At 35.4% G+C, this 21,384-nt stretch overlaps 1 protein-coding gene across 1 annotated transcript; it reads right to left on the bottom strand.

The window, feature by feature from the left end:
* Positions 1-6,370: 6,370 nt before the first annotated feature.
* On the bottom strand, positions 6,371-13,289 carry LOC105109457 (uncharacterized). Its single transcript, XM_011004179.1, is given in 6 exon segments — positions 6,371-6,813; positions 6,816-9,623; positions 9,685-9,794; positions 9,992-11,493; positions 12,909-13,008; positions 13,108-13,289. Coding segments are annotated over 6 exon segments (5,145 nt in total).
* Positions 13,290-21,384: the final 8,095 nt, after the last annotated feature.

Raw genomic sequence — 21,384 nt, 5'->3', positions numbered from 1 at the left:
AACTAGCAAGTCTGGTACTCCATTGCTTCATTAGGGTCTTTATCTTTAAAAGTTCCATTGCACGTCAAGTCAACCATTTGCCTATCTTTAGGTGATAACCTTTCATAAAAATATGAAACTAATCTCCAGGTTTCAAAACCATGAAAATGGCAAGTATTAAGCAAGTCTCGATACCTATCCCAACAATGGTAAAATGTTTCTTTTGGTTTTTAAGTGAAAGTAATGATTTGTCTTTTAAAAGAGTTTGTTTTGTGAGAAGGGAAAAACTTCTTTAAAAATTATTATTGCATTTCATCCCAAGCATGAATGGATCCTGGTCTCAAATTTTGTAGCCTTGTTTTAACTTTATCTTTTAATGAAAAAGGAAAAAGCTTTAATCTAATTGTGTTCATGCTACAATTTGAGTCTTATACATTATATGTGTTATAGACCTCCTCAAATTTTCTTAAATGCAAGTATGAATTTTCTAAATTTAAGCCATGAAAAAAAGGTAAAAGTTGAATAATGTCTGACTTAAAATTGAAATGAGATGCATCAAAAAGGAAAACTATGTATAATGGTGCACTTGTTCTTGCGGGATTTATGTGGTCTCTAAGTGTTCAAATATGGTTATTCTCATTATTCTCATTATAAAGCGACTAGTTATCTTCTTCGACTATATTTTTTGAAAATAATGAGAATACCCTACAAAGTCTACTACTTAATATATGTAACCACATTCTCATACAAGTGTAGGAATAGAATAAAATGAAGAAAAAAATAAAAGGAAGAAGAAAACAAAACAAAAAATACAAAATAAAACAAAAAAGGTTAGATACAAAAAAAGTGAAAAGAGAAAATAAAATAAATACTATAATTTGTATAAGAATTTACCTCCCCGACAAAGACGCCATAAACTTGGCACGACTAAAAGATTGATGTTTTCTCTCGAGTACAGGAGTGTCGAAGTAATAAATAACCCGACAAGACCAGGATTGAACCATAAGGAGATTAGCTATATAAATTATAAATAAAAATAATACAACAACAACAACAATAACAACAACAATAATAAAGAAAACTTTGAGATGTGATATTGATATAAAGATTAAACAATAATAAAAACAATTGCTAATATTAGAGGATCCACTAATGGTATTTTAAACAAGTATAATATAAACTCTTATTATTCATTTGGAAACCACACACAAATAATGTTCCAATCAGATTATAAATTATTAACATGATTAAATTAGTTATCTTATTCGAATAAAGCTAATACTTATAAATGTTGTTAGGTATTCATGATTGTAACTTATGTTAATAACAAATCATGTTTCTTTTATAGCATAGGTGTCGGTTACACCATACGGTTTGTGCTATGAAAGTGCCAAGTATTTATTGCACCAAGGTTATACAACATAAATCTAGATTAACCATTTAACAAGCAAAGTATTAAAAGTGAAGAAGATAACAAATACAAAACATGTTAGTATCAAACATTAAAGTCCCTGTTGAGTTTAACCTTATTCTTACACCATTAGTGTAACCTTTTCACCTTGATATGATAAATTTAGCTAAACATAATGGAAAAAAACAGAAAGAAACATAAATAAACAAGATAAGAACATAAATAAGATATAAGTTAACTAAGGAAAGGAAAGGAAATGAAAGGCATAAACAAGAGATTACTATAAACAAAACTTAAGCATTACAAATATAGAGAGAGGAAGCAAGATCATGATCTTTGTCGCACGTGTGCGGCGTCGCAACGATCATCCACCATCCATGCTAACGATGGGATGTGGTGTATTTTTAGCAAGATATTAAGAGACAAGGAATTCTTGTCTCTTATCAGTGAAAACATTGAATGAGAGTCGCCACCTAGTATTCTGGTAACTAGGAACCCTAACTGGTCTTTAGAGATCGGGTACGGAGAATGGTTGCGTAAAGGGAAGGTATTAGAACCCCGACTACGCCCTACCTAAGGTAGGCTGCATTGTTTTGTCTGATAAAATATGAAATCATGTTGTGGTATCTAATTATATGTGTATCTAAAAACCAAAGAAAATTTTAAAATCAAGAATACGTGTTACGTATAACCTCATAATCTCTGATACTAAGCAAAACAAAAAAATTTCTTGTTGTTTTTGATATTTTGGCCAATATTCTCTTGACTTTAATAAACTGGTTATTAAAGCCAAAATGCATGCTAAAATATTATTTTTGATGTATGAAAAATACAATATGATTTTTTTTATTTTTTGTAGCTTTGAGACACTTAGCCGTATGCACAAAAACATTTTTTTTTTGTTGATTTTAATTTTTTTTTAGTTGATAAAAAAAAACTCGGGTATTTTTAATACCGTATTTGTATATTTTTTTTGACAAAAAATATAGACCAATACTAAGCAAAAAAGACATAAATAATAAAAAGAGAAAAATATAAAAAAAATTAATTTTTTTTAAATGGGCCGGACTCGGCCTAGATCAGTGGGTTGGGCTGGACCCGGCCCAAAACCAAATGGGTTGGGTACTGTACAGTAACCAGCTAAGTTTTAAAAAATGGGCCGGACTCGGCCCAGATCAGTGGGTTGGGCCGGACCCGTGTACAGTAACCACCCCCTCCTTCATTTGCTGCAGAACGTGAATTAATTCACGTTCTGCATGCTAATGTAGACCGAAAAAATAAAAAGACAGGGCAACCAGAGATTACCTGGGATTGGTGTCGGGGCGGTGCTGCTGGCGGTGAAGACACGGTGGCCGGTGTTTTGGTGTGTTTTTCTTCTCTCTCTTTCCTCGGTTTTGCACAGTTTTCTCCTTCTTCTTCTCTCTCTCTCTCTTTTGTTTTTTTTCTCTTCTCCTCTCCTCTCTCTCGTGTTTGGTTTCCTTCTCTCTTTCTTTTTCTCCCTCTCTTCGTATTTGTCCTCTCCCCTTTTTTTTTTTTACTTGCTGCCTCCCCTGCTTTTATAGGCAAAAAACAGGGGAGGGACGTGGCTGGGGCGGCCACTGTGCAGCTGCTCCTTCACCGTTCTTCAAGCACGTGGAAAGTGGGTTGTGTCGGCGTCTTTTTGAAGTTGAATTGTCGGTAAAAAGATCGGTAAAAACAGAGGAGAAAAACACATTTTCTTCCCCTGTTCTCTATGTGTCCAGGGGAAGAAGATGATGGTACTGTTCAAAATGGCACCGTTTTGAGTTTTCTGTTTTTTTTTAATGAATAGTGCATATAAACAGTGCATAAAACGATGTCGTTTTTCCCAAAACATGTCGTTTCATTTAACTGAGATTTGGCGCCAAAATGCGCCAGATTCAAAATGAGGCCTTCAATTTGGGCGTGTTTTACAATTTGGTCCTTGGTTTTGGATTTCTTCAATTAAGTCCCTAATTGGCCATCAAACTTCAATATTTATGCAATTAAGTCTCTGATTTAACCAAATTAACTCTCAAAAATTATATTTTGACCCTAGAACTTTAATTTCTTCTAATAAAAGCCCAAATTAACTAAAAAATCAAATTTTCTTGCAATCAAAACATCCATAAATTCAATTAAACCTTTATTAAAATTTAATTGAATCCATAAACATTTTATTTTGGATTTTTCTTCCTAAAATTAATTTTCTTTGTCAACAAGGTTCTCATTAGTTAACAAAATACTGCCAAATTTTAATCTTTGTAATTGTAAACATCCTCAACTAATTTTTGACCATTTTCTGAATATTCTGACATCCTTTTTTTTTTTACTGTTATTATTTTTAAATTAGTTATTATTATTCTTATTTTGAATTATTTTTCATTTTCTTATTTTTCTATATATATATATATATATATATTTACGTGGGGACCCAAAAATGGGTTACAACAGATGCCCCCTCTTTACAAGACTTACGAAGCAAATACTTTGCATAGTAAGTTTTGTAAAGAAAAATAAAATTTGATCTTCCAAAACTAATCTTCTTAAAGCTTAGTTGACTTAAAAACCCCCTTCTGCGATTACTTTGTATCACAGCTAATATCATGTTTGGTTGGGATAAACTAAGATTCCTTCGCCAATCCCCTTTAACCAGAACCAAAATCTTGTTGTGGTTAGGATAAACTGAGATTCCTTTCGCCAATCCCCTTTAACCAGAACCAATATCCTATGCGTGGTTAGGATAAACTGAGATTCCTTTCGCCAATCCCCTTTAACCAGAACCAATATCCTCTATGTGGTTAGGATAAACTGAGATTCCTTTCGCCAATCTCCTTTAACCAGAACCAATATCCTATGTGTGGTTAGGATAAACTGAGATTCCTTTCGCCAATCCCCTTTAACCAGAACCAATATCCTATGCGTGGTTAGGATAAACTGAGCGTCCTTTCGCCGATATTTCTTTACCAGAACCAATATCCTATGTGTGGTAAGGATAAACTGAGATTCCTTTCGCCAATCCCCTTTAACCAGAACCATTGTAACACCACAGTTTAAGAAAGATCAATCTTATAACAAATTTGCTCCCTTTCTTTTCTTTTCTCTGGTCCAAACTAAACTCTTTGTTACTCTTCCCTCAATGATTCCTTCTTTATCCACAAACTCTCTGGATTTTAACTCGTATATTTCTTCAAACAATCACTAACAGAATGCAATATTTAAAAATGGAATGCTAATGCATGCTTTCTTACCTGTCTTGAAACATAGATCCCCAAGGTTTCGTAAAACCTTTCCCTCGGTATGAGCTTATCTCGTATGTTCGTAGTCAGTTGTGGGCATGTGTTTGTTGTACTGTTCTATTTCAAATGAAGAAATCTCCACTTTTCCACTGAGTCCACCTTATTTATCATGATCCTGCCGATGCTTTTATTCGTTTTCTCCATATCAACATGAAGGGCTTTTTAGGTTTTTTTTTGTTTGTTTGTTTTTTTTTTTGGTATTTTGTTTTTCAACAGTAAAGAAAATGACCGGTTTTCTAGAAGAAATCTTTAGCAACAACTAGAGCTTGAAATTGTGCATGCCTACTAGAACGTTCCACATGCATACTAAAGACTGGTTTAAGCAGTTCCCATTAGAGTTTTCTTAGGTTTTGGAATGCAATTGTCTTTAAGTCAAACTCTTTCTTTTTCTTTTTTTTTTAAAGGTGACCTTCTGTTTAATCTTTTCCAAAGGCTTCAAGCAAAGACTTGAAAAGGCTGAATATATATAAAAAGAATTGTCCCATACTAGCATTTTTCAAATATGGATAATAGTAGATCACCCTGCCTTTATCAGGTCCTGTGGATCATGAGACCAAAGTTTATCAAACCAAGTTACATACGCTTGATTAGAAAGGGCTTCTAAAAGCTTGTAATATAGGGTATGGTTATGGGTTATGAAAGAAAGGATGTTTACAGTCTCAAAAGGTGTTTGAGGGTTTCAAAGACTTAGGATCAACTATTCATCAATCATTTTTCTCTTATCATATATCCTTGTTCACCTTTATGACCAGAATTCTCATAACATAGGTCATACCAAAACAAAATCTTCATTCTTGAATATATGAAAAGTCATCTGGAGATTCTATTCTTGACACCAAAAACAAAGTTTGTAACTTTGTTATTCTTTGTATGGTTTTCTTTCTTCTTTTCCTTTTTCCTTTTTTTGTTCATAATGTCATCTTTGGGGTTCTTTGTAGTGTATACTACATGAGACATCAATTCCATCATCTATGTTCATTGCTTTGTCTGGATAATAACCAAATATTACATGATCAAATCTCATATCCATCTTTATTGCTTTGTCTAGCTGGTAAGGTGATTAAAACTGGCATTAGTATGTTTTGCCCCTAGTCTAAGTTTTTTTTTTGTTTTTTTTTTCAATCATCGTTGGACTTTTTCTTAACCTTCCCTTCCTTATTGATTCTATTAGGGTCTTTCCAATATCTCTCGTTTGCCCCCAGTGTGGGGTGTGATCCTAGCCAAGGCTGTTATAAGAAAGAAATGTGATTCAGCTCAAATGGGGACTACAAAGGATGAATTTATTAGAAAAGTGAATGGATGACAAAGATGGTCTTTCCTCATTTCAAAGCACACGTTGTTAGGATTGATAAACCTTGTTCTTATTCCAGGAAAATATATGTGATCACAGAGATGGTTAACTAACCATTTATCTATGCAAATTCAAAAAATGCTAGTAGAGACAAGGTTTTATCTCAGGGTTAGTCTTGGGGTTTATTTTGGTTTGGTCACCTCTTTTTCCAGGAAATGCTTAAATTTCATCTTTGAGTGCTTTATGATGCATTTCTTGTAATCATGCACAAAATCAGTTCTTTCCAGATAAATGACATAAGTGTTGTGAGATCAAGGCAATGACAAGGTTCTTTACATAAAGAATGCATGGCCAAACTTTATTGTATTTATTTCGGGAGAAAATTGAACACATTTAGACATAATATCTCTTTACAGAGTCAGAATTCATAGGTCTGGTTAGATCTTCTCCATCCATGCTAGATAATTTCAGAGCTCCGCCTGAGAAAGCTTTCTTTACTATTTAAGGACCTTCATAATTTGGAGCCCATTTGCTGTGGTCTTCTCTTGGTAAAGATAAAAGTTTCTTGAGCACTAGATCTCCTTCTTGAAACACACGAGGTCTAACCTTCTTGTCATATGCCTTAACCATTCTTTTCTGGTAAAGTTGATGATGACAGATGGCGGCTATCCTCTTTTCACTAATGAAGTTTAACTGTTCATATTTGACTTTGGTCCATTCAGCCTCTTCTAACTCTGAATTCATCAACACCCTTAATGATGGGATTTCGACTTCCAACTGCATTACTGCCTCCATTCCATATACCAATGAATATGGCGTGGCTCCAGTCGAGGTCTTATTGCAATGCGATATGCATGGAGAGCGAATGGCAACATCTCGTGCCAATCTTTATAGGTGACTACCATTTTTTGAATGATTTTCTTGATGTTCTTATTGGCTGCTTCCACGGCCCCATTCATTTTTGGCCTATATGGTGAGGAATTTGAATGTTTGATCTTCCATTTAGCACAAAGCTCCACTATCATTTTGCCGTTGAAATTCTGTGCATTATCAATCACTATCTTTTCTGGCAGCCCATAACGACAAATCAAGTCTTTCTCTATGAACCTCTTTACCACTTTCTGAGTCACATGAGCGTATGAACAGGCTTCTACCCATTTCGTGAAATAATCAATGGCTACAAGGATGAATCTATGCCCATTGCTGGCTTTTGGGTTAATAGGCCCAATCACATTAATTCCCCACATTGCAAATGGCCAAGGAGATACCAGATTGAACAAAGGGGTTGGAGGTGCATTGACTTTATCACTATGCACTTGACACTTGTGACATGTTCTGACATAATCGATGCAGTCTTTCTCTAATGTCATCCAGAAATAACCAGCCCTTTGTATTTTTCTTGCCATCATAAGTCCGCTAGCATGGGTTAAGCAAATCCCTTCATGGACCTCTCGCAAAGCCGTTCTAGCATCTGTTGCATTCAAACACCTTAGTAATGTTCCATCGAATGATCTTTTGTACAAAATCTCTCCGTCTAGATAAAAGCCCATGGCCAATCGTCTTAGGGTCTTCTTATCCACCTGCGAAGCTCCCTCTGGATATTCCTGCTTCTGCACAAAGTTCTTGATATCGTAATACCAAGGCTTCCCATCTATCTCTCCTTCAATTGAGTAACAATAAGCTGGGTTATTTCTGATATTAATGTGTATTGGTTGCACCATATACCCGAGATCAATTGTAGCCATAGCAGCTAATGTAGCTAAAGCATCCACAAAATGGTTCCCCTCTCTTCTCAGGTGAGTGAACTTTATCTCTTCAAAGTCCTCTACTAGTGTGGACAAGTATTCCTGGTAAGGCTTTAACTTTTCTTCCTTGGTTTGCCATTCTCCTTTCACTTGACAAATAATCAACATGGAGTCACCATATACATCCACTTTTCTAATCTTCATCTCTAATGCAGCTTCTAAACCGAGTATACAAGCTTCATATTCAGTTGTATTGTTGGTGCATTCAAAATGTAATTTAACTGAAACTGGATATAGCTTTTAATTAGGCGAGATTATCACTGCGTCGGCCCCATTACCATATACATTCACTACTCCGTCAAAAAACATAGTCCACCAATTTGTCTTTTCCTCTTCTTCCTCTATTGCCAATAAATTTTCATCTGGAAAATCAAAATCCAGTGGTTCATAATCCTCAATAGCATTATCAGCTAAATGGTCAGCAATCACGCTCCCCTTCACAGCTTTCCGTGTCATATACACTATGTCATACTCTGACAACAAAACTTGCCACCTTGTAATTCGGCTGGAGAGATAGGGCTTGTTACATATGTATCTCAATGGATCCACTTTTAAAATCAACCAAGTGGTATGATACAACATATAATGTCGTAATCTTTTTGCCGCCCATCCCAATGCACAACACAATTTCTCTATTACTGTGTATCTAGACTCACATTCAGTGAACTTCTTACTCAGGTAATAAATAACCCTTTCTTTCCTCCCTGTTTCATCATGCTGACCCAGTACACATCCCATAGTTGTCTCCATTACCGTCAGATACAAAAGTAAAGGCCTTCCTGACACATGAGGAACAAGCAATAACAGACTTTGCAAATAATGCTTGATTTTATTGAATGCCTCCTCACACTGTTCATTCCAAGTTCCCGGATTCTTTTTTTGGAGCAATCGGAAGATAGGTTCACATGTGGTAGTTAGTTGAGCTATAAATCTGGCAATATAGTTTAACCTTCCCAAGAATCCTCTCACTTCTTTCTCTGACTTTGGGGTTGGCATGGATTGGATGGCTTTTGCTTTGTTAGGATCCACCTCTATGCCTTTGCCACTTACTACAAATCCTAATAGCTTGCCGGACTTAACCCCAAATGAACATTTTGCAGGGTTGAGCCTTAGTTCATACTTTCTCAATCTCTCGAATAACTTTCGCAACACCTTAACATGATCTTCTCCCTCTTTTGACTTTGCAATCATATCATCTACATACACCTCGATTTCCTTGTGCATCATATCATGGAATAGAGTTACCATGACTCTTTGATAAGTGGCTCCTGCGTTCTTTAAACCGAACGGCATAACCTTATAGCAGTAAGTTCCCCAAGGGGTAACAAAAGTCGTTTTTTCCTTGTCTTCTAAAGCCATCTTTATCTGATTGTATCCTAAGAAACCATCCATAAAGGAATATGTGGAACTACGAGCAGCATTGTCAACTAAAATGTCATCTTTGGGGCTAGCTTTGTTCAAATTCCTAAAATCCACGCAAATTCTAATCTTCCCTTCCTTCTTAGGTATGACAACAATGTTGGATACCCATTGTGGGTATTTAACAACTTATAGGAATCCAGCATGCCATTGTTTCTCGAGTTCCTCTTTCACTTTAATCCATGTATCCGGATGTGCTCTCCTCAACTTCTGTTTGACTGGTTTACAACCTTCCTCTAATGGGATCTTGTGTACCATGATATTTGTGTTCAAACCAGGCATATCCTCGTAAGACCAAGCAAAAATATCTGCATACTCATGTAATAGAGCTATTAACTCCGCCCTTTTCTTAGGCGTGGTCAATGTCCCTATTTTCAATTCTTTTTTAGCTTGATCACTACCCACATTTATAGTTTTGAGGTCTTCAGCAGCAGGTTCCCAGGTTTTTTCATGTTGCTAGCTTTGTGAATTCTCTGATATTGCTTTCATCCCATTCTTCTTCTTCCATCATTGTCACATATTTGTTAAAGTTTGGCCATTCATTCTTGATGTTAAATGTATGTGATGTCGGGGAAGATCCGCTTTCAGGATTCCTGAAAGCGGCAAATGTTTAATGTAAAGGCAAGCATAAAAACAAATGAATATAGAGAAAAACGTTATCTTATTGCTTAGGAAAGTAGGCTCAATGACAAAGACAAAATCTAGTTGATATCATGAGCCTTGATTATCAACCAGAAAGACAAAAGAAAACAACGATAGAAGCATATGAAGGCGAACAAAGGAGGTTTACATTTTAAACACTACTGGGGCTTCTTGGGTCACCCAGTTTTGAAACTTTTCACCTTCAGCCAGCCTTCGCACAAAAGTCTTGGTGGGGAGTTCTTCTAGGATATGAACAGTCAGTTGCGGTAGCACTTCATCTTCCCTTTCCACTATTATTGTCGTGTTACTTCCTTCCACCTTATCTTCCTCCATGGTGTTGATGCTCATAGTTACCACCCTTTGAACAACATCTTCTGCTCTGTTATCTGGTTGCATCACATATGTTGCCTTTGGGAAAGACACCATTAGGGGAGGGATTTCTAGTTTTTCTTCTTCAAGCTCCCTTCCTTTAATTCTAGCCATTCTTCGTTCTCTTCGTCTATCTGCAGCCCAACGATGGTCCTCCTTCTTAGGCTTATATCCTAAACCAAATTTTTGGTCAGCACATCTTATCTTGATTGGCTTAATCCTTTTTGGTAGTTTAGTGATAGGGTTATATTGGAATGGGATTCCATGTTCCAAAAAACATTTAGCTGCCATCCTTGCTGCTTCTGAAATCCTCGACTTTCTTAACATTGTGCTTTCAGGTACCCACTCAGTGTTTACAATCTCAAAGGCATGAAGATTCTCACTCGCACAATCTTTTGCCTCAAAGAAAGGTATAGCAAGATTCTTTATTATGGAGATCGTTTCCTCTGCTTTAACGGTTACTAACATCCCGTTCATGATATATTTCAAACATTGGTGTAATGATGAAGTTACCGCCCCAGCTGCATGAATCCAAGGTCTTCCCAGCAACATGCTATAGGATGGGTGGATATCCATCACTTGGAGTGATACTAAGAACATTTGTGGTCCCACATACAGCTCTACCTCCAAAGTCCCAATGATTTGTCTAGGCGAACCATCATATGCTCTTGCTATCATGGTACTAGGCTTCATATGAGATTCGTCGATTGACATTTCTTTCAGCATATGTTTCGGCAGTACATTAAGAGCTGAGCCGTTATCGACGAGTACTTTTCCAACAAGACAGTCTTTGCATTTTATGGTGATATACAAAGGTTTGTTATGTCCTGTTCCTTCAGCATCTAATTCATCAACTGTGAAGTATAGGTAATTAGAAGCGTGGATCCTCCCTACCAGGTGCTCCATAGTTTTCTGTTCAATGTCCTGGGGTATATACGCCTCATTTAGTACCTTTTGTAAGGCATTTCGATGTGGCTCTGAGCTTAGTATCAAGGACGTAAGAGATATCCTTACTGGAGTCTTTTTGAGTTGATCTACTATACAATACTCACTGTGCTTTATCAACTTCAAAAATTCATTTGATTCCTCTTCTGTTACTGGCTTATTTACCTTTGTTTCTTTATCAAGATCCACCACTTCCTTGCTTTTGGCTTTCTTTAACTCCTCGGGAGTAAAACAACGGCCACTCCGTGTTAGCCTACTAATCTCAGTATGAAATAAAGGGATTGGGGCTTGAGTGTTCGCGGTATAACCATAGCTATATGGCATTGCATTGTGATCCTTTGGTGTAAATGAAGGTTTAGTCAGGATCAGTTTTGGTAACCCATTAGTTGTAGTTTGAACTCTACACACCTTTGACAATTTATCTTGGCTTTCCATCATACTCACCTCTTGGTTGCCCCCCGTGGTTTCAAGTCTTAATTCTCCCATGATTAACATTGTTTCAATCTTCTAGCGAAACTTGATACAATCCTCAATATGATGTCCCTCTATCCTATGGAACTCACAATAGGTATCACCTCCCAACTGACATGCAATGTTCATGTTTAGTGACCCTGATTGTAACAACATGTCATACAGCCCTTTCATAGACACCTTCAATACTTGTTTTTGATTGGCAACCTCTATCATGCCCACTCCCGAATTACCATGAGCATGTTTAGGCAATGGATTTGAATTGATGTTGGGCGCGTCTTCGAAAGATACCCACCCCATTTTGATGAGTTCTAACAACTTCCTTTTAAAAGCATAGCAAGTTTCAATTGCGTGCCTAGGATTACCGGCATGGTATTCACAAGCTAGTTCTAGCTTGTACCATATGGGAAAGGGTGGTTGAATTGGCGGTAGAAGAATTGGAGTTATTTGCCCAATGTTTAGCAATTTAGCGTATAAATCTTTTAAAGGCATTGGTAGTGGAGGTAATTGCTCAGAAGTATACTTGGTATATGGCCTTTGATAATTGTTTTGGTTGTTTGGTGGGTGATTGCTTTGGTTGGTTGAATTTGGGTATACGGGCTTGGTAAAGTTCATGTTGGTGAATTGCGGGGTAGGTATTTGTGGGTTAGGGTAATTTACTTTCTTTCCTTTATAACCTACTTCTAAGTTGTTAACATCCCCTTCTCTTCTTCTTCCTAAATAACCTTTTTTTTTTTCCAAAGGCTTCCGGTATGCGCCCGGATTTAATACCTTGCTCTATTCTCTCTACTATGCGTACAGCGTCATAAAAATGCTAAGAGGAGCTGCCCATTAAATGCTCATAGTAAGGTGTTTTAAAGGTATTAGCAAATAAAGTCACCATCTCGGTCTCGATTAAAGGGGGTTGGACATGTGTCGCCTCATCCCTCCACCTTTGTGCATACACCCTGACTGACTCCTGGCTTTTTTTTTTCCATGGACATTAGGCTTGTTCAGTCTGGAGCTATTTCTAGGTTGAATTTATACTGTTTGAGAAACGCCTCTACCAAATCTTTCCATTTCTTGATTTTACTTGTTTCCAACCGCATATACCAGTTTAAAGCAGAGCCTGACAGACTATTTTGAAAAAAATAGATAAGCATTTTATCGTCATGGATTACTTCCACCATCTTATTGCAGTAAGATCGAAGGTGTGTGTTTGGGCACTCCAAGCCTGTATATTTGGTGAATTCTGGGACCCTGAAATCTTTTGGTACCACGATGTTTGGTACCAAACACACCTCAGCTGCTCGCATTGGGTCGAACCAATCATGTCCTTCTACAGCTCTCAATCGTTCTTCTAATGCAGATATCTTATCTTGGCTGATGAAACTGCCAGACCTATTTTCAGAAGGCCTATTCAGTGTTAAATCTCCGATAGGTGGCATGTGAGCTAACTAGATAGGGATGGTTGGCGTAGAATGTTGTTCCGCTACTGACTCTGCCCCTATAATTGGAGATGTTGTAGGCAAACTTGTAGCTGGCTGAGCAGATGTTCCCTCCCCACTTTTTGCTTTTAACAGCTGTTCAAGCAGATTAGTCATCCGTGACACTTTATTTTTCACTGATTCTAGCTCGCTCTGGTAGCGGGATTCTAGAAGAGCCCTTTCTTCGTGTTCCATTCTTGCTTTGTTTCTGGTGTAATGGACCTTGGGTGGGGGACCTATGTTTCACTGGGATTATGCAAATGACATATTATAAACAGACATATGATGCAAAATAAGATGCATATGTGATGCGTATATTTTAATGAACTGATTCATGACTTTCGTAATCCTTTATACAAGATATCTAAGCCAAACTGATTGCTGTAAAGAGTGTTTTCCAAGTTCTTTATCAGATTTAACTCCCCGAAACTCAATTTGAAAAGAAGGATGGCCTTTTTATAACTAACCGAAGGTGGTAAAAACTTTACAAAATAGCAATAGCCTGAATACATTGTTACTCTAAAAGGCAATTCCTTTATTGGCTAAGTCATTAATAAAGGAAGTGAGAGCCCCCAAGTATTCTCGATACTTTGTAGCATTATTTCCAACTTGGGTTGCCTGTTGTTGCATTCTCTGGGCATAGTAGGCCACTTACTCGACTTGTTTCGCCATATGTCTTATTTGGTCATGCAAGAAAGTGTTATTTGTGATGTTCACTTCATTGTTGGCTCCCAAGACTTCATTGCTTCTTTCCAATGTTCGGACCATTGTTTCTAACAGTGATAATGTAGCCTTAGCTCTTTGTAATTCTTCTCTTTCAATGTCTAGCTTGGCGTTTTTGGAGTTCATTTGAACTACAAAGCTGTTAATATAGTTTTGACATTTCTGGTACTCTTGCTTCAGCTCATGTAACTCTTCTTCTATCACACCATAATCACTTCTCAACCCCACTTCTTGCATCTCCAGCTTGGATTGTAGAATGATTATCTGTTCTTTTGAATACTCGGCCCTTTGTTGGTAATCTCTCATATCAGCCTCAGCAGCCTTTCTCATACCTCTCTCCTCTTCCAACTGTACCATATATTGGGCACATATATTTCTCTCTTCTTCTATATCAAGGTGGGCTTGCCGAGTCTTTTCTTTCTCAATTTCCATCTTTCCTATGAAACTGCTCCTTTCTCTCTTCACAGAAGCCAATATCTCTTTATCTGTATTTATCTTGTCTTGCACTGATTTCTTGATTTTGGCCAACTCTTTTTCTGTAAGCCTATGTTTATGAACCAGTTTATCATTTTCAGTTCTTAGATCCTTCAACTCATCCTGGATCTGTTTAGCTAGTGCTTCAGCTATCTCTGCCCTTCTCTGCCATTGTTTGCAAGATGTTAATTGCTCCTGTTTCTCTTCTAATTGTTGGTTCAAACAATTCCTCATTGTATTTTCTTCTTCTAATTGTTTTTCCAGGATTTGTGTTTGCCTTTTGCTTTTGCCGAGGTTTGTGCTGCATCTCTCTAACTGTCTTCTTAGTTCTTCCTCATGATCAATCCTTTTTCTTTTTGGTTGCTCTATTGCGGACTCAGGATGTTCAGGTTTTGAAGACTCAATAACCCCAGAAAGCTTTCCATTTCTTCAAACTGCATAATTCTGGCTGACAGATGATTCAAACATGCTACCTTCTTCCTTTTTCACCAGTATAGGCCTTTTCCAGTCTTGTCGAATGAGTTCCATTTCTTTGAGGTATGGCTGATGTTTGAATAAACCAAAGAAATCTGTTAAACCTAAAGTTCTTGGTGTATATTGCATTCCACCCAACTGTCTTGTTACTAGTGCTGGGGCATAACTAATGTATCCAGTAACACCAATCAGGGGAACCCATACCTTGCTCCCACAACTCATTGTGCAGACTGTGTTATTCATCCACGGTGCTTTCCATTTGAAGTTGCTTTGTGGTAGTGCAAAATATTTCTTTATCCATGCTTTCTCATCCCAATGTCTCCAAGTCTCCTCTATTGTCACTTTCAGTGGTCGAAGGTCAAACCACTAGAAGTTGTTGAAGATGTCCTTTGGTGTCTCAATATGACTGATAATCCATAAATATAACATAGGGACGCAACACCTCATTGCTCCCTTTCCATTCATTCTGCAATGGTTGAGTGACAACATGGTTTCAGCCAAAATTACTGAAGCAGGATTGATCTGGTCATGCTCGTATTCTAAGAAAACACTTGCGGCTTCCAAATTGATGACCCCAATTTCAGATGGAAACAATACAAGGCCAAATATGGCGAAAGCCACCAATCGGTATCGTTCATCTCCCAATCTGCCATCCTTGGCATTCTTCTTCATCCTAGCTTCAATGACTTTCCATTTGAAACCCCCATGAGCTATTTTGCATTGACTGATTTGTCCCAAGCCTAATAACTTTACCACCTCTGTGGTTGTGCCTTCAAAATTTCGTCTGAGGTAAATGTTGTGGCTGTTATTTGGAAAATCTAGGATCCTCTCATATTCCTCCAAGGTAGGTGTCATATCTATGTTTCCAAAAGTGAAACACCGATAACTAGGATCCCAAAAGGTGACTAGAGCTTTGATTGCTGCTGTTTGTAGGGGTAACCTCATTAGGTGCGCAATTCTCCCATATCGCCTTTCAAAAATAGTATCATCAACATATCCCATAATGGACAACAACTTCTCCAAGTCATTGATTGTGTGATTTATCTTGGTAATCTCGGGTAATTTACTGCTATTGATTCTTGGACATTTTCCTTCAGCTACCTGAGTTAGCTCAGATTCTTGCCCAAACTTGTGAAAAGATTGATACTCAGTCATGATTTCAGTTCAACCTGCAGTGATGATTTTTTACATGATTAAATGCAAATGACAGCAAAGTAATATATATCCTAAAGTTGAGTTCTAATCAGTATGTCCAACACAAGGTAGGCTTCCTCTATCTAGTCTCAAAAGGGTCTCATATCTGCCTAGTGACGGCCTTCTTAAAGGCAGTATGGGGGCGTTGCAAAGAACAGCTAAAGCACGTATGCCCGCCATTACTAAGCAGGCACTCAGATATGAGTTGGGTGTTTCACGCATCTGAACCCGACCAATAGTCATAGGGCAGATCGCTAATTCCCCACTTAACTTAGAAGTTTGTTTATGTGTTGTCACAAAATTAAAGCATATGTACAAAAATGAAAGCATGTAAGACAATAAATACATATTAACCGATAACACACAAATAAGGCAACGCAATTATCAGAAAAAAAAAAACCATGCTTAGTCCACAAGAAAGGTCCCCAGTGGAGTCGCCATTCTGTCGCACGTGTGCGGCGTCGCGACGATCATCCACCATCCATGCTAACGATGGGATGTGGTGTATTTTTAGCAAGATATGAAGAGACAAGGAATTCTTGTCTCTTATCAGTGAAAACATTAAATGGGAGTCGCCACCTAGTATTCTGGTAATTAGAAACCCTAACTGGTCTTTAGAGATCGAGTACGGAGACTGGTTGCGTAAAGGGAAGGTATTAGCACCCCGACTACGCCCTACCTAAGGTAGGCTGCATTGTTTTGTCTGATAAAATATGAAATCATGTTGTGGTATCTAATTATATGTGTATCTAAAAACCAAAGAAAATTTTAAAATCAAGAATACGTGTTACGTATAACCTCATAATCTCTGATACTAAACAAAACAAAAAAATTTCTTGTTGTTTTTGATATTTTGGCCAATATTCTCTTGACTTTAATAAACTGATTATTAAAGCCAAAATGCATGCTAAAATATTGTTTTTGATGTATGAAAAATACAATATGATTTTTTTTTTATTTTTTGTAGCTTTGAGATACTTGGCCGTATGCACAAAAACATTTTTTTTTTGTTGATTTTAATTTTTTTTTAGTTGATAAAAAAAAAACTCGGGTATTTTTAATACCGTATTTGTATTTTTTTTTTGAAAAAATATAGACCAATACTAAGCAAAAAAGGCATAAATAATAAAAAGAGAAAAATATAAAAATATAAAAAAAATTAAATTAAATTTTTTTTTTAAATGGGCCAGACTCGGCCCAAATCAGTGGGTTGGGCCGGACCCGTGTATAGTAACCACCCCCTCCTTCATTTGCTGCAAAACGTGAATTAATTCACGTTCTGCATGCTAATGTAGACCGAAAAAATAAAAAGACAGGGCAACCGGAGATTACCTGGGATTGGTGTCGGGGCGGTACTGCTGGCGGCGAAGACACGGTGGCCGGTGTTTTGGTGTGTTTTTCTTCTCTCTCTCTCCTCGGTTTTGCACAGTTTTCTCCTTCTTCTTCTCTCTCCCTCTCTTTTGTTTTTTTTTCCTCTTCTCCTCTCCTCTCTCTCGTGTTTGGTTTCCTTCTCTCTTTCTTTTTCTCCCTCTATTCGTATCTGTCCTCTCCCTTCTTTTTTTTTACTTGCTGCCTCCCCTGCTTTTATAGGCAAAAAACAGGGGAGGGACGTGGCTGGGGCGGCCACTGTGCAGCTGCTCCTCCACCGTTCTTCAAGCACGTGGAAAGTGGGTTGTGTCGGCGTCTTTTTGAAGTTGAATTGTCGGTAAAAAGATCGGTGAAAACAGAGGAGAAAAACACATTTTCTTCCCCTGTTCTCTGCGTGTCCAGGGGAAGAAGATGATGGTACTGTTCAAAACGCCACCGTTTTGAGTTTTCTGTTTTTTTTTTTAATGAATAGTGCATATGAACAGTGCATAAAACAACGTCGTTTTTCCCAAAACGTGTCGTTTCATTTAACTGAGATTTGGCGCCAAAATGCGTCAGATTCAAAATCAGGCCTTCAATTTGGGCGTGTTTTACAATTTGGTCCTTGGTTTTGGATTTCTTCAATTAAGTCCCTAATTGGCCATCAAACTTCAATATTTATGCAATTAAGTCCCTGATTTGACCAAATTAACTCTCAAGAATTATATTTTGACCCCAGAACTTTAATTTCTTCTAATAAAAGCCCAAATTAACTAAAAAATCAAATTTTCTTGCAATTAAAACATCCATAAATTCAATTAAACCTTTATTAAAATTTAATTGAATCCATAAACATTTTATTTTGGATTTTTCTTCCTAAAATTAATTTTCTTTGTCAACAAGGTTCTCATTAGTTAACAAAATACTGCCAAATTTTAATCTTTGTAATTGTAAACATCCTCAACTAATTTTTGACCATTATCTAAATATTCTGACATCTTTTTTTTTTACTGTTAATATTTTTAAATTAGTTATTATTATTTTTATTTTTCATTTTCTTATTTTTCTATATATATATATATATTTTTACGCGGGGACCCAAAAATGGGTTACAACAATCTTGATCTGAAACTAAGATGTCTAAATACATGAACAAGACCTCCTTTTATAGCCCAAAATTAAGAACTATTGATTCGTTGACTAATTGTTGAGTGGGTGGCCATATGTTGACTTGGTGACAATCTTTATCTTCTTATCTGAACAAAACGTCATTGCTAACATCAGAATTTGGACAGACTTAGACATAAAAGTTTTAGGAAATTGTCTCAGCTTTCCAGGAAATTTTTTTTAAGGTTATTTGGACTTATAGAACTCATGATATGGGCTGAATATTAAACAGTGTCTGGGTTGTAGAACAGACACAGACTTCTCTGTTATTACTAAGATTTGGATTTCCAAACAATAGAATTGAGTCTTGCCCTCTTATGAATGTTTTAGGCATATGTCTTGGTTTTCTATCCATATAGAGCATACCTAAATCAACAAATGTCAAGGTTAGAGGTTCCACTAATGGTATATCAAACAAGTATAGTATAAACTTTTATTATTGAATTGGAAACCACACACAAAGGAGGTTCCAATCAGATTATATATTGTTAACATGATTACATTAGTCATCTTATTCAATTAATGCTAATACTTGTAAATCTCGTCAAGCATTCATGATTATAACTTATGTTAACAATAAATCAAGTTCCTTTCATAGCTCAGGTGTCGGTTTTACCATACATTATGGGCTATGAAAGTGCCAAGCATTTGTTGTACCAAGTGTTATACAACATAAATCAAGATTAGTCATTTAACAAGCAAAGTATTAAAGAGCGAACAAGATAACAAATACAAAACATATTAGTATCAAACATTAAAGTCCATATTAAGTTTACACTATATAAAACCTTGATAAAAATGTACTTTTAAGTAGTAATCACTCAACCAATTTAATTTCAAAGGATAAGATTGGTAAACAAATATTAATAAAAAAATCATGTTGTCATGGGGTGCGTAAGCGTCTGGCGATGGCGGAGGCTCTTATCATGCCTCCTGATGAAGGGTATTGTGTATTGGATAATTATGATTAATTTTTAGAAGTTGCCATCTAGTATTTTTTATCCATTCTTGGGCATAATGGGGTACAATTAGGCCTTGAATTTCCTCCAAAAATTGTAGCTTGATTTTCTGGCCTGCTTTGTCCATGTCGCCAGCTATTATTTTATTTTTTGATTTTTTATTTTGAAAAAAAATAATTTTTTTGGGAATAACCCGGAATTGGGTTATGACACATGCAATAACAACAAAAATAATGAGGAAAAAAGTTGATAGAAAAAACTTAAGGAGGATGTAATTTAATGGAAAGATAAAAAATAATACCAAATAAAATAAATATCAGTTGAAAGAATAAGAACTAAATTTTAAATATTAAAAAAATCATAACGGGTGAAATTGAAAACATCCATGAAAACCAAATAAACTCGTATAAACATCTTAAACATGGTTAAATCTTAAAAGTTTGCAACTTATGAAACCCTGAATCCAGGTTATTTGAAGAAATTTATTATAAGTCAATTTAAAAATATAAATTTTAAAAACTTGTCAAAGCGAAAAAAACAAAAAAAAAACGAAGCCTTAAGGGAACTTAAAAGCCAACCAGGGTCAACAAATCAAACAGATGACTTAAGATATGAAATTGATGACTCTATAAATAGGAAAGTAAAAAAAATTAAAAACAATGCTTTAAAAAAAGATAAAAATCAACTTGAGTTAATTCTTCAAATCTATGACCCGAGTCATGAGATCGGGGTGACCTTATTAAAGATAAGCCTGAAAAACATAGAAGCAAGATTCTTAATTAAACAAATATTAGGTTATGAAATTGAGTAAAAAAAATCAATGAAAAACACATTGCAAAACAAAAAAAATTACAATTAAAAGAATTAAGACTAAGTTCGGCATAAAAATTAAGTGAATTTAAATGTTTAGAGCAAAATCAAATGAAATTAATTTTTTATGGAAATGAATTTAAATGTTTAGAGAAAAATCAAATGAAATTAATTTTTTATGGATGGAATTACAAAAAAAGTCATTAGCAAAATGATTAAATAAGTAGCAATTAAAGGAATAAGGACCAAATTTGACATAAAATTAAATGAAAATAAATGCATAGAGATGAAATTGAAAAAAAAAGAATCAAGAAAATAATTCAAAATAAAATAAATAACAATTAAAAAAATAATGACTAAATTTAAAAACAAATTAAAAAAATTAAATGTTCAGAGACAAAATCAATTAAAGGAATAAAAAAACAGATTGAATGAAAAGAAAAAAATAAATTAAAGGAGGGGAATGAATAAAAAGAAAAAAACAAATTGAAGAACTGATATAATTTTTTATATAACCAACACATTCTAAGAAAAAAAGAAAAAATTTAAATCAAACCATATCAAACCACCGTATACAAATCATAGTTAAGCCTTTAAATAACCTATAATGCAAGGACACCATGATTAGTTGGTTCTAATAAATTAGACATTACTAATATATAATAAAAGAGTTATGAATGTAAAATCTTACATTTAAAAAGAAACATCATTTTGTCTAGCTAATATTTTTATTAGGGTTTTGCAAAAAAAAAATTTAATGAAATTTTTTATTTTAATTTTTTTTTTCTCATTAATTTTTCTATATTTTTTATTTTATTTTATTTTATACAAATAAGTTTTTTTTTGCTAAAAAAATTGTTATTTTGAAATAATATTTCGTATATGTTCAACCACACATTTTTTTTTATTTTATTTTATTAGCTCGGTTTCATATATGTTTTTATTTGTATTACTTTTGATTGATTTTAATAAATAAGTTTTGCAGATACAAACAAATAAAATTTCTTGATCCACGTTCATCTCTTGATTTTCCTATTTTTTTTAGTTATTGTTAATGATTTTTATTTATTTATTTGGATAGATTATTATTAGATATTTGGGTAAGCCTTTTGGTTTCCATCTATACTTTTTTTTTTTATGTA

This window comes from Populus euphratica, unplaced genomic scaffold (genome assembly GCF_000495115.2).
Source record: "Populus euphratica unplaced genomic scaffold, PopEup_1.0 scaffold218.1, whole genome shotgun sequence".
Lineage (NCBI taxonomy): Eukaryota > Viridiplantae > Streptophyta > Magnoliopsida > Malpighiales > Salicaceae > Populus > Populus euphratica.
The sequence above is the reverse complement of the archived record's forward strand: the minus strand, read 5'-3'. Positions and strand labels throughout refer to the sequence as shown.